This window comes from Sminthopsis crassicaudata, chromosome 6 (genome assembly GCF_048593235.1).
Source record: "Sminthopsis crassicaudata isolate SCR6 chromosome 6, ASM4859323v1, whole genome shotgun sequence".
Classification (NCBI taxonomy): Eukaryota; Metazoa; Chordata; class Mammalia; order Dasyuromorphia; family Dasyuridae; genus Sminthopsis; species Sminthopsis crassicaudata.
Window position 1 is genome coordinate 256,058,292 of NC_133622.1, and position 13,682 is coordinate 256,071,973.

Consider the following 13,682-nt stretch of genomic DNA (forward strand, 5'->3'; position numbering starts at 1 on the left):
CCGAGTCCCTCAAGAACCCTTTGCCGAGTCCCTCACGGTGACAGATGGATGCACTGGATGGTGAGGATGGCTAGGCTGGAGCCATGACCCCATGACCCAGTCCTTGATCTTCTGCTCACTCAACCCACACATCTGAAAATCCTGAGGCTCTGAGCCAGGACAATACGGGGCGCTGAGGTGAAGGCGCCCTTACCCTTCAGGGCTTAGAATCGAGTTGCGGACACAAAGTAGAGACAAAGGATGCTGGGATGTGAGAAGGCAGGGAAAGCCTGGTGCCCCCAAAGAACAGTACGGACAGGGGATGGCTCAGGGATGCAGAAGGAAGTGAGGTCCCGAGTCCCCGGGACCCCCTGACTAGAGCAGTGATATCTGGAAGCCCCCAAAAGCTGAGGGTTCATTGGGAAGGCACGGGTGGGGGCAAGCGCGGGCTACAAGAAAACTTGGGGTGGGGGAGAACAGAGGTCAAGCCGAGGATTTTCTCATCCGGTGGGCTGGGAGGAGAGGAGCCTGGCCCTGAACAGCCCCCAGCTGCAGTTAGCTGTCGATGTCATCCTGCAATCATGTTACCAGGACCCTCGAGATGTCAGGGAGTAATTCACAGCTGTGTTCCCCGGCCTTCTCTCCTTTGCCTCAAATCCCTCATTTTGAACACACCCCAGAACAACAGGGGCTTAGCCCGCCCCCGGAGACACTCAAAGCTCTAAACAATGCAATTATCTCACTCTCCCCATGTTCGGGGGGCGGGAGAGCCCCCTAATAGAAACAAAATGTCGCTTTATTTATGTTTTTAATTTTGATTCTGGACTGGGACCAGGATGATAATACATCTCACATCAGTGAAACCCTGAAGAAAAACACAACTGGGGGGGGGGGAGGGAGGAAGGGAAGAGGGGTGCTCTGCTGCCGCCCCCTCCCCAGTCCCAGACGCCCCCCAACTGCCCCCCGAAATGTGCATGCGGTCGTGCCAGACACCGTTTCCAGAGCAACCTGGGCTCCGAGAGCCCAGGCCTGGGACCTGCTCAGTGTTGCTCCATCCCGCGAGCTAGCTGTTGGCCATCCGCAGCAGCTGGATTCAAGTTTAATTACTGGACATCAATCATGAGACAGAGCAGCTCCCCGCGAGAGATGCAGGAATGTGCCGGCCGTGGTGAACGCAAAGGCGGCCCCAAGGCCGTTCCCCTTCTCCGGCCCCTCCGCCCAAAAGGTGAAAGCGCGGGCAGAAGCGGGCCTTCACTGACCAGAATGGTCTTTGGGTCCCCCCGTAGGGTCTGGGGGCGGCCGGTGGGAGCCACCTTCTGTCTCTTCTCCCTCTGAGGGGGTCCCAGCCCCCCCAGCTCTCTGGGGATCTCGGGCTGTTCTTCAGAGGCTGAGGGCCCGGAGGTGCCATCCTGACCTGCCTGACTGGCCCCGACCTCTGCCTCTCCTGCCCGTCTTCAAGGGCCAACCGGCTCGGGCTCCCTCATGGGGACCAGGTTTCCCATCAGCCCATGTAAAGTTATGTCTTTTTGGCCCCTGGCAATCACTGGCTACCTCCTCTCCCGCTTGGATCCCTCCTTGTCCCCCAAACCTCTTCCAGTCAGCACTTCCTGGGCACCCCCTGTGGCTCGGCTCTCTGCTGGACACTAGGGAGGGGAGGCCCAAGAGAATGTCCCTGCCGGCTGGGCTCTGGCTCCTCAAGGGACCTCAAGGAAGCTCTGGGCTCTGCCCTCCCAGACCCACTGACTGCAGCTGGCGCCCTCTGCCAGAACCAATGAGCATCCACAGCCTTTCAAGGGCAAGGACAGGTGGGCCCCCCAACTTGTCCCTGCCCCCCAAGACCTCACCCCTGCCTTCTCCAGATTCCCACCCAGGCCCCCGGAGGCCAGAAGTGAAGGCTGGACCTCGGGGATCTGCATGGGTTGGGGTTGGGGTCAGTTTCCTTAAGTATAAAATACAGGGATGGCACTGGATGGCCTCGAACTGCCCTTCAGCTTCCAGAAGGTCCAGAATGGCGAGTCTGACCTATGCCCACGCCTCAGGGTGGAGGGATTCCACCAGGGCAGAGCCTTCTCAGGGAAGGGCCATGTCTGAAACTTCCCGGGTCAGCATCGCCCCTGGGAGGCCTACAGAAAGCTGCTTCCTCCATGGCCTCCGGAGGAGAGGTCAGGGGGCAAGGCACCGACCTGGGGAGAGCGACTTCCATTCCATCCAGGAGCTCCACCAGCCTCAGCAAGTGTCCCCAATGTGGGCCTGGCACTGCCCAAATCTAGGAGATGTAGGGTGGGGCCGACGGTGAGCCCACCGGAGGTCCAAGTGCGGTCCAAGCCCAGGGGGGAGGCGGAGCTAGGATTTTGATGGATGTGGTAAACGCTCCGAGACGTCCAGTCTGGCAGAGCCATTTTTAAAAGCCAAAAACCAAGCCCTGAGATGAGACCAGCTTTCCCAGGGTCCCACAGGCCGGGGAACTCAGCTGGGATTCAAACTCTGGCCTCAGCCTCGCACTCAGAGGAGGGTGAGGGAATGAGTGGCCCCTGTGGATTCGCAGCTGGGGCAGTGGAAAAGGCCGGGGCCGGGCGGTTCCCTGGATGGGGGGACAGCGGGAGCACACGCCGCCATTGTTTGGACCCATGACGAAGGGCCACTGCGGCGTGCTAACTCTGTGGCTTACCGGCTCTCCTGCGGCCATGCCAGACCCCAGGCCCGGCTTCTCCCCGGCAACCACAGGGCCGGCAGGACTCGGCCTCAGTCCTCACCACTTGGAAGCAAGAGACAAAAAATCAATGTTTTCTCAGGCTTCATGAGGGTGTTGGGAAATAAAAGGGCAAAATTTTTAAAAAGGGAATCAGCTTTTAAAGAGGAAGAGCGGCCGTCAGGCCACGGGGAGGGGGCCACCGGCCAGCCAAGGAGACACCAGCAAACAGGCAGGGGGTCAAAGGGCCGGAGCAGGAAACGGGCATGGCGGCCCCTGAGTCCCCACTGACCCGTAACTGTGGAGTGAGCCGGCGTGTCCCAAGGGTCACCACCTCCGGGATAGGGACACCACCTACAGTCTCAGGGCCACCATCCTCGGGCCCCACCTCTCCTCTCCATCCCCAGACGCCCCCAGAGGGAGAAGAGTCAATCCCTGAGGGCTCCTGCCCTGATTCGCCGGCCCTCGGCCTTCGTCCAGCCTGGCCTGGATCCTCCAGCCGGGGAGGCCGTTTTTGTGTGCCGATGGGCTTACATCGGGCTGTGTGGACGTGGGGAGAAGCTCCCCCAGGGCAGGCTCGTCCAGAACAGAGCTCAGGGCCCTCTGGGCTACCCAAATGTCCTGTCCCAGACCGTGGAGGCAGCCGGATGCCTCCTGTGCCCCCTATACTTTTTCCAGTGGGTGAAGGCTGCCAGACAAGCCTGGCTCCCTCTGAAGGAGTCGGAGAAGTCCCAGGCTTTGGAAGCCCCTGAGCCCCTCCTGGGGCATTCAGGTCTGGGGGGCAGAGCAGACCTGCAAGGGGCCCTCTCTCTCTGGGTCACCTGCGGTGGAAGAGAGCCCCTTCTCCAGCAGGGTGTTCCCACTTGTGCTCAGAGCTGGATTTCTCAGAGAGCCCGGACACTTCTCCGGTCTCCCACTGGGGGGCAGGGTGGAGCTGTTCCTGGCAGACCTCTCACACTCACTGGGACAGGGGGGCCTCAGTTTTCCTCTCTCTAGCACAATAGGGGGAAGCCTGAGGGGGGGCTCCTCCAAGAAGAACCCCAGAGCCCCGACAAGTCGGCAGCCACGCAGAAGTCGGGTCTCTGGCGAAGGGATGTTTGCCGGTGACCTAACCCCAAGCCGCCGTCTTTCCCCAGATAGGGATTTTCTCCTGGGCCCCCAGCTCGGTCCCCCGCGCCGGGTCCTCCTCTCTGAAAGTCTCCCCACATCCCATTACACACGGCGCTCCCCCCTTCCCACAGGGCTTGACCAGCCTTTGGGCCGGGCTGGGCCGTCCCCCCTTCCCGACCATGTGGATCTTTATTGTCTTCTATAAACCCGGGCAGTCCAGGCCCGGGGGGAGCCCTCACCTCGCCACCCCCTAAGGTCGTCCCGATGAGAGGCGGCCCAGTCCAGGCCCCCCCTCCGCCGCAGTCATTGCTCCTCCCCTAGTTTAGTGCATTTCATTTATCCAATTCTGGCCCGAGCCCCAACATCCAGGAGCTGAGCCCCAACATCCGGGAGCTGAGCCCCAACATCCGGGAGCTGAGCCCCAACATCCAGGAGCCCGAGCCCTGGAAAGTCACAGCTTCGGCGGCTCCTTTTCTGACCTTCCCTCCGCCCCTCATGGGCGGCCTTCTCCAGTAACAAACGTTTGAAAAGAGAAAAGCCCCTGACTGGGATGCCCTCTTCTGTGCCCAGAGCCCCCACCCAGGAGCCCCCATGCCTCCTGCTGGGAGGAACCCCACAGCTCCTCGGCAAACCTGTTAAGCTGCATCTGGGGAGGGTCTTGGGACCTCAGCACTGAGCGGGAAGGGTCAAGGGTCCAGCGCAGGGGCCGCCCGAGGGGGAGGGAGGGCTGCTGGGTCAGTGGCCATTCTCCTCTAGAGGCTCATGAACCCAAGCTGAGAACCGAGCAATGGTGGCAGGGGACGGTGTGGGGGACGTGTGGGGGATGTGCGGGGGACGTGCGGGGGACGTGCGGGGGACATGTGGGGGACGTGTGGGGGACGGCCTTTCCGGGCCAGGACTCCAAGCCAGCAGCCCAGGGTGGGTAAGGAAGGGGGCCGCGGGCAGGAGGAGGAGGCAGCAGGAACAGCGCCCCCTGGCCTTCAGCTCGGTGCAGGACCCAACAGAAAGCCGGCAAGCCAAAAGGCTTTTCTGGGGGGCTCACCCAGGGGCTGCCCCGGGGTCCCAGGCCTCCCTCACAGCCCGTCTCGCATCAGGACTGGCTTCACACGGAGCAGTGAAGGGTCCCCCCCTCGCTCCCTCATCCCAGGGGAGCCGGCCTCCATCCTGCTCCTGGGGGACTGGGGTGTTCTAGGATGGACCCTTGGGAGGGGTCCGGAGGCACCGGCCTCAGCCCCTGGGCCTGCTCTGCTTCCTGGAGGCTCTGCCTCCCCAGCCAGGTTCTGCCCGAGTCCCGCCCACCACGCTGAGGGCTCCCCAAGTTAGGCGGCTGGCGGGGGGAGGGGTGCCCAGCTAACTCCCCCCAAGTCAGGGCTGCTTCCGCAGGGACCGTTCCCAGGAAGGAGCCGCTCGTCTCCCTGTTGGACGTGGCCGAAGCTTGCCACGGTGCTGACCGCGTGACCCTACGTCGGTCACAGGCCCCGGGGAGAGCAGGAAACCCCTGTCCCCCACCATGGCGCTTTCCTGCCGGCTCCCGGTGAGGAAGCGGAGGGGCAGGGAACTGGGCCCGGTCAGGGGCTTCCACTGGCTCGGCCTCCAACCTCCCTGGAGCTGGGGGGTGAGGTGGGGGCCCTCACCCCCCCCAGAGGGGGTAAATTCCCTTCCTTCTGGGGTCTGCGAGCGGCCCTGAGACAAGGCCCCCCTCTGGCCCCCGCTCCATACACAGGCGCTGACACACAGCCCCCCACCCCCTCCCCCAGTCCCCACGACGCCAGAACTGGGCACTCACTGGGAGATGTGGGTGATCGGGGCCAGCAGGGTCTCCCCCTCGAGGTCCAGGTCCTCAGCAAAACTGTTGGTCCTCAGGAAGTGGCCGGGGTTCACCTCCAGGGAGGAAGGGCTCTTCTTCACTGAAAACAAAGAGTTGAGGGGGGCGTTAGGCACCATAGATTCGCCCCCAACTTATACACCCCTGCCCGTAGCCCTGCAACCCCCTCATGTCCCCCTCCACATACAGACACCACACACATTCACACTTACACACACACACACTCACACTAACACACTCACACACTCACACTTATGCACTCATACTCACACACACTCACACTCGCACACTTACACACTCACACTCACCTGCTTACACACACACTCACACTTATACACTCATACTCGCACACACACTCACACTCGCACACTTACACACACACACTCACCCGCTTACACACACACTCACACTTATACACTCATACTCGCACACACACTCACTCGCACACTTACTCACACACACTCACACACACTCACACTTATACACTCATACTCGCACACACACTCACACTCGTACACTTACTCACACACACACTCACCCACTTACACACACACTCACACACACTCACACTTATACACTCATACTCGCACACACACTCACACTCGCACACTTACTCACACACACACTCACCCGCTTACACACACACTCACACACACTCACACTTATACACTCATACTCGCACACACACTCACACTCGCACACTTACTCACACACACTCACACACTCACACTTATACACTCATACTCGCACACACACTCACACTCGCACACTTACTCACACACACACTCACCCGCTTACACACACACTCACACACTCACACACACTCACACTTATACACTCATACTCGCACACACTCACACTCGCACACTTACTCACACACTCACCCGCTTACACACACACTCACACATACTCACACTTATACACTCATACTCGCACACGCACTCACACTCACACACTTACACATACTCACCTGCTTACACACACACTCACACACACTCACACTTATACACTCATACTCGCACACACACTCACACTCACACTCACACACACACACTCACCTGCTTACACACACTCACACTCACACTTATACACTCATACTCGCACACACTCACACTCGCACACTTACTCACACACACTCACCTGCTTACACACACTCACACTCACACTTATACACTCATACTCGCACATACTCACACTCGCACACTTACTCACACACACTCACCTGCTTACACACACACTCACACACACTCACACTTATACACTCATACTCGCATACACACTCACACTCGCACACACAGACTTGAACTCATACTTGCACACTTACACACACAGACACACACTCACACACTCACACTTATACACTCATACTCGCACACACACTCACATTCACACACTCACACTCGCACACACAGACTTGAACACTCATACTCACACACTTACACACACACTCTCACTCACACACTCACATTGTTGTCCCACTAAAGCCCACAAATAAAACAAACATGAAGCCCAGCCATATGTGCCAGCCCCTGCCCCCGAGAAGCTCACTTCAGGACCGGGGAGACAACACTAAATGGCCTAAAGAAAACAGCCCATCTCCAAGACCCCAAAGCCCCATCAATGACCACAGTGGGGAGCAGTCTGGGCGGGGCCAGAGAGGGGTCAGGGACAAAGTGTCCTGGGAGCTGAGACTTTCTAGGGGGTCAGAGGGCGTCATGGAGGTGGAAAAGGGATCCAGCCAAGGGGCAGAGGCGGGAGAGACTGTGTGGAGGCTGTGGGTGAGCGGTGTCCCCATAGGGACCTTCCACCAACTCGGGGGGGGGGAAGGGGGGACAGTGAGAGAGACCATGAGGCTCCGCGGAGGAGGGGGGAGAAGTGAAGCACGACAGGGATTGGACGATGAGTGACTGTGCCCTCCAGTGACGCAGAGATTCAGTGGAGAAGTGTGTCTATGTGCATGTATGTGTGTGTATGTTGTAAGTGTGTGTCTGTGTGTCTGCATGTGTGCATTTAGAATGGGGAGAAGAGCGTGGTGGTCTCTCTTATCCTGGAGGAGCAGAGCCCTCTTCCCCTGGCTCATCCACTGCCCTTTTGCAGAGCATTTGGGGAGCCCCCATCACTCAAGCAGCTCCAGAGGCGCGTGGAGGCAGGAGGGACGGCCGTCCCCCATGGGAGCGGCCAGGGCAGCCCTCACCAACGGCCTTGTGGGTCTCTCCTGTGGTCACCCATGCAGGGCATTCACACAGGCTTTGCCAGCTGGAGACAAGGGAGCTGGTAATTGGGAGGGCCCAGAGAGCTCCCCAACACATGGACCCCGAATGGGTCTCAAGAACCAAGGATAGTTGGGGCTGTCTTTGGGTCCTGTGTCTATCACTGGGGTATGGCCTTCCGCTGCCCTGGAAGAACTGGGGGACCCTGCGAGGAAGGAGGGAGGCTTCTAACAGGGATTGTCTTTGGGCCCCGTGTCCAGCACTGGGGTACAGAAGATCTGGGGGACCCACAAGGAAGGAGGGAGGCTTCCAATGGGGATTGTCTTTGGGCCCCGTGTCCAGCACTGATGTACAGAAGATCTGGGGGACCCTGCGAGGAAGGAGGGAGGCTTCTAACAGGGATTGTCTTTGGGCCCCGTGTCCAGCACTGGGGTACAGAAGATCTGGGGGACCCACAAGGAAGGAGGGAGGCTTCCAATGGGGATTGTCTTTGGGCCCCGTGTCCAGCACTGGGGTACAGAAGATCTGGGGGACCCACAAGGAAGGAGGGAGGCTTCCAATGGGGATTGTCTTTGGGCCCCGTGTCCAGCACTGGGGTACAGAAGATTTGGGGGACCCTGCGAGGAAGGAGGGAGGCTTCCAATGGGGATTGTCTTTGGGCCCCATGTCCAGCACTGGGGTACAGAAGATTTGGGGGACCCTGCGAGGAAGGAGGGAGGCTTCCAAAAGGGAACGTGGGAGACTTGAGGAGGAGAGAGAAGGGGCCGCGGATGGAGGCAAAGCTGGCGGGCTTCCAAAGCCCCAGGAAAGGCGAATTTGACCGGAGAGCCGAGATTAAGAGCAGAGCGTAGGCTGGCGGGAAGCAGCCCCTGCAATCCCAAGTGAAAGGCAGCTGGCTATCCGCGCACCTCAGACACAGAACAGCACACCTCCGGATGAGACACAGGACGCCTGGGGCTCTCTGACAGAACGCAGGGCCCGCACCGAGGCCTGATGGGAAGCTGTCACTGGCGGGCTCGGCCTCAGGCTCTGGATTCCATCCACCCCCTCCCCAGGAAATCCGAGACCTCATCTGGCGGGGGAGCGTTCCAGGCTGAGCTCATCCTCCTCCGCCCTCCCGCCCTCGCTCTGTCCTGTCCGAAGCACCCCGAATCCCACGCTCAGAACCTCTTCCTTCTCCTGAGCCCCCCCCTGCCCCGGCCAAAGGGTCCCCAGGCCTGGACTTGTGGTGGGTGAAGCGCTCCCCAACATTCCCACTGTGACTCCGTTCTCGGACCCATCCTGGGCCCGTTCACAACCGCTCCCCCAACACGGCTTCCATCAATGACAGCATGGGCTTGGGGGACATGAGACGGTGGGGTGAAGCCCCACAATGCATCTCCCTGGCCCCTGGGGCCTGAGCCATTGACAAGGACTGACTGGGGAGGTCTCACTGCCAGAGTGGGGTGGGCCCGGGTCTTCCTGACTCCTGGCCATGAAGTACCCCACTCCCCAATAGTCCCCAGTATGCTCTTGGTGCTAAGTAAGTCACTGGGAGGCAGACTGGGGTTCGGGGACAAGCTCAGTATTTGGGCTCTGAGACCAACATCCTTTAAGCTCTCTCTGGGCCTTGAGGTTCCCATCTGTAAAATGGGGGGGGGCTGTCTGCCTTGGCTGGCCCTGAAGCTTCTGTTCAGTTCTTAATCTATGAGCCTAGGACCCCTCCTCCAAATGGCCCCTGGTTTCCTCTCACCTCCCGGAAGCTTAGAGCTAGAAGGAAAGGATCCCATGGGCATGGAGCCAGTGTGGAAGATGGCCACAGCCATAAACCCAAAGGGTCCCCCATGCCCAGGATGGACCTTCCTTTCTGGGGAGCATCTGGAGCTCCCGGCTCTGCCTTCGGGGGCCAAGCAGAACAGAGCTACTCTTCCCACACGGGGGCTCCTCTGCACCAGGCCGACTGCCAGTTCTGGGATGTCAGAGTCTTAGGTCTTGGCCCTCGCATCCTTCCCTGGATGCTCCCCAGCTCTCCTGTGCCCTCCTCCAACGCTCATGCCCAAGTTTGCCTGACCCAGCCAAGCCCTATTGGTCACTCGTTCATCATCCCATTCTAAAGTTCCCTGGTCACGTTCTCATTCTCTATGCAGCACTGTGCTAGGCCCAGGGGGAGGAGAAGCCAAGGTCTCTGCTCTGAAGGGCTTAGGACCAAAGTGGGAGGGAGGAGGGCAGCTGGGACTACACATGCACCACAAACAGTGGGGAAAGGGGGGAGTCAAAGGAGAGTGGATGGGAAAGGGATCAGGGAGCACAAGGTAGAGAGGGTGGGAAGGGGATCATGGGTGATGGACAAAGAAGGGAGGGTGGGAAGGTGATTGTGGATCTTGGACAAAATAGGGAGAATGGGAAGGAGATCATGGGCATTGGACAAAGGAGGGAGAATGGGAAGGAGATCATGGACATTGGACAAAGGAAGGAGAATGGGAAGGAGATCATGGACATTGGACAAAGGAAGGAGAATGGGAAGGAGATCATGGACATTGGACAAAGGAAGGAGAATGGGAAGGAGATCATGGACATTGGACAAAGGAGGGAGAATGGGAAGGAGATCATGGGCATTGGACAAAGGAGGGAGAATGGGAAGGAGATCATGGACATTGGACAAAGGAGGGAGAATGGGAAGGAGATCATGAACATTGGACAAAGGAAGGAGAATGGGAAGGAGATCATGGACATTGGACAAAGGAAGGAGAATGGGAAGGAGATCATGGACATTGGACAAAGGAGGGAGAATGGGAAGGAGATCATGGGCATTGGACAAAGGAGGGAGAATGGGAAGGAGATCATGGACATTGGACAAAGGAGGGAGAATGGGAAGGAGATCATGAACATTGGACAAAGGAGGGAGAATGGGAAGGAGATCATGGACATTGGACAAAGGAAGGAGAATGGGAAGGAGATCATGGACATTGGACAAAGGAGGGAGAATGGGAAGGAGATCATGGGCATTGGACAAAGGAGGGAGAATGGGAAGGAGATCATGGACATTGGACAAAGGAGGGAGAATGGGAAGGAGATCATGGGCATTGGACAAAGGAGGGAGAATGGGAAGGAGATCATGGACATTGGACAAAGGAAGGAGAATGGGAAGGAGATCATGGACATTGGACAAAGGAAGGAGAATGGGAAGGAGATCATGGACATTGGACAAAGGAAGGAGAATGGGAAGGAGATCATGGGCATTGGACAAAGGAGGAAGAATGGGAAGGAGATCATGGGCATTGGACAAAGGAAGGAGAATGGGAAGGAGATCATGGACATTGGACAAAGGAGGGAGAATGGGAAGGAGATCATGGGCATTGGACAAAGGAGGAAGAATGGGAAGGAGATCATGGGCATTGGACAAAGGAAGGAGAATGGGAAGGAGATCATGGACATTGGACAAAGGAGGGAGAATGGGAAGGAGATCATGGACATTGGACAAAGGAAGGAGAATGGGAAGGAAATCATGGACATTGGACAAAGGAAGGAGAATGGGAAGGAGATCATGAACATTGGGACAAAGGAAGGAGATCATGGACATTGGACAAAGGAAGGAGAATGGGAAGGAGATCATGGACATTGGACAAAGGAGGGAGAATGGGAAGGAGATCATGGACATTGGACAAAGGAGGGAGAATGGGAAGGAGATCATGGGCATTGGACAAAGGAAGGAGAATGGGAAGGAGATCATGGACATTGGACAAAGGAAGGAGAATGGGAAGGAGATCATGGGCATTGGACAAAGGAGGAAGAATGGGAAGGAGATCATGGGCATTGGACAAAGGAAGGAGAATGGGAAGGAGATCATGGACATTGGACAAAGGAAGGAGAATGGGAAGGAGATCATGGGCATTGGACAAAGGAGGAAGAATGGGAAGGAGATCATGGGCATTGGACAAAGGAAGGAGAATGGGAAGGAGATCATGGACATTGGACAAAGGAGGGAGAATGGGAAGGAGATCATGGGCATTGGACAAAGGAGGAAGAATGGGAAGGAGATCATGGGCATTGGACAAAGGAAGGAGAATGGGAAGGAGATCATGGACATTGGACAAAGGAGGGAGAATGGGAAGGAGATCATGGACATTGGACAAAGGAAGGAGAATGGGAAGGAAATCATGGACATTGGACAAAGGAAGGAGAATGGGAAGGAGATCATGAACATTGGGACAAAGGAAGGAGATCATGGACATTGGACAAAGGAAGGAGAATGGGAAGGAGATCATGGACATTGGACAAAGGAGGGAGAATGGGAAGGAGATCATGGACATTGGACAAAGGAGGGAGAATGGGAAGGAGATCATGGGCATTGGACAAAGGAGGGAGAATGGGAAGGAGATCATGGACATTGGACAAAGGAAGGAGAATGGGAAGGAGATCATGGACATTGGACAAAGGAAGGAGAATGGGAAGGAGATCATGGACATTGGACAAAGGAAGAAGATCATGAACATTGGACAAAGGAAGGAGATCATGAACATTGGACAAAGGAAGGAGAATGGGAAGGAGATCATGGACATTGGACAAAGGAAGGAGAATGGGAAGGAGATCATGGACATTGGACAAAGGAAGAAGATCATGAACATTGGACAAAGGAAGGAGATCATGAACATTGGACAAAGGAAGGAGAATGGGAAGGAGATCATGGACATTGGACAAAGGAAGGAGAATGGGAAGGAGATCATGGACATTGGACAAAGGAAGAAGATCATGAACATTGGACAAAGGAAGGAGATCATGAACATTGGACAAAGGAAGGAGAATGGGAAGGAGATCATGGACATTGGACAAAGGAAGGAGAATGGGAAGGAGATCATGGACATTGGACAAAGGAAGGAGAATGGGAAGGAGATCATGAACATTGGACAAAGGAAGGAGATCATGAACATTGGACAAAGGAAGGAGAATGGGAAGGAGATCATGGACATTGGACAAAGGAGGGAGAATGGGAAGGAGATCATGGACATTGGACAAAGGAAGGAGAATGGGAAGGAGATCATGGACATTGGACAAAGGAAGGAGAATGGGAAGGAGATCATGGACATTGGACAAAGGAGGGAGAATGGGAAAGTGATCATGGACATTGGACAAAGGAAGGAGAATGGGAAGGAGATCTTGGGCACTGGATAAAGGAGGGAGAATGGGAAGGAGATCTTGGGCACTGGATAAAGGAGGGAGAATGGGAAAGTGATCATGGACATTGGACAAAGGAGGGAGAATGGGAAGGTGATCATGGACCTTTTCAGATACCCTGAGAAGTCCAGAAAGACCTGTGCCCCACGTTCCCAGAGCTAGCCATGGCGCAGCAGCCAGGGTCCAGGATGCCTGAGAACACCGCATCCTGGTGCAGCAGCCCAGCCCCCAGCTGTTCCCAGCCGGCCCCCAGAGCAGCAATGAGGATGTTCTTCCCAGAGCCCCCCAGACGAGGGGGAAGGATGGAGGCCCCTGGATTCTGGGACAAACAAACAAAAACTCCAGCCTAATTAGGGCTCTGCCTCCTCCGCTGTCTGCTCACCAGGGAGAACACGGTCCAGCTCCCCACCTCACACAAGCATCAAAGCGATTAGCCAGGGAGGAGGCTGCCAAACGTCTCCAGATGTTCTCAGAACTCTTAATGGGGAAATGAGTTACATGCGTCAGCCTTGAGAAGCCGGCCCCAGGGGCCGCTCCCTAAGCCCCACATCTGCCTCAGGCCCCGCTCCCACGCACACAATCCTGCTCCCCCTCCCCAGCAAGGCCCTCTCCGAAAACGTGGCCCTTTCCAGGCACTGGGCTTAGGCATGAAGTCACACTGTGGCAGTCTGGGAAAGGGAGCCTGGGAGCGGGGCTGGGAAAAGCCTGAATGCTGGCA

General features: G+C 57.1%; 1 protein-coding gene across 1 annotated transcript in view; it reads right to left on the minus strand.

The window, feature by feature from the left end:
* Window positions 1-13,682, minus strand: part of KCNQ1 (potassium voltage-gated channel subfamily Q member 1) — a 214,734-nt gene that overhangs the window by 107,562 nt on the left and 93,490 nt on the right. Inside the window, exon 11 of the mRNA XM_074272375.1 lies at window positions 5,565-5,685. Within this exon, the coding sequence (XP_074128476.1) occupies window positions 5,565-5,685 (121 nt within the window). The remainder of the gene's footprint in view (window positions 1-5,564; window positions 5,686-13,682) is intronic.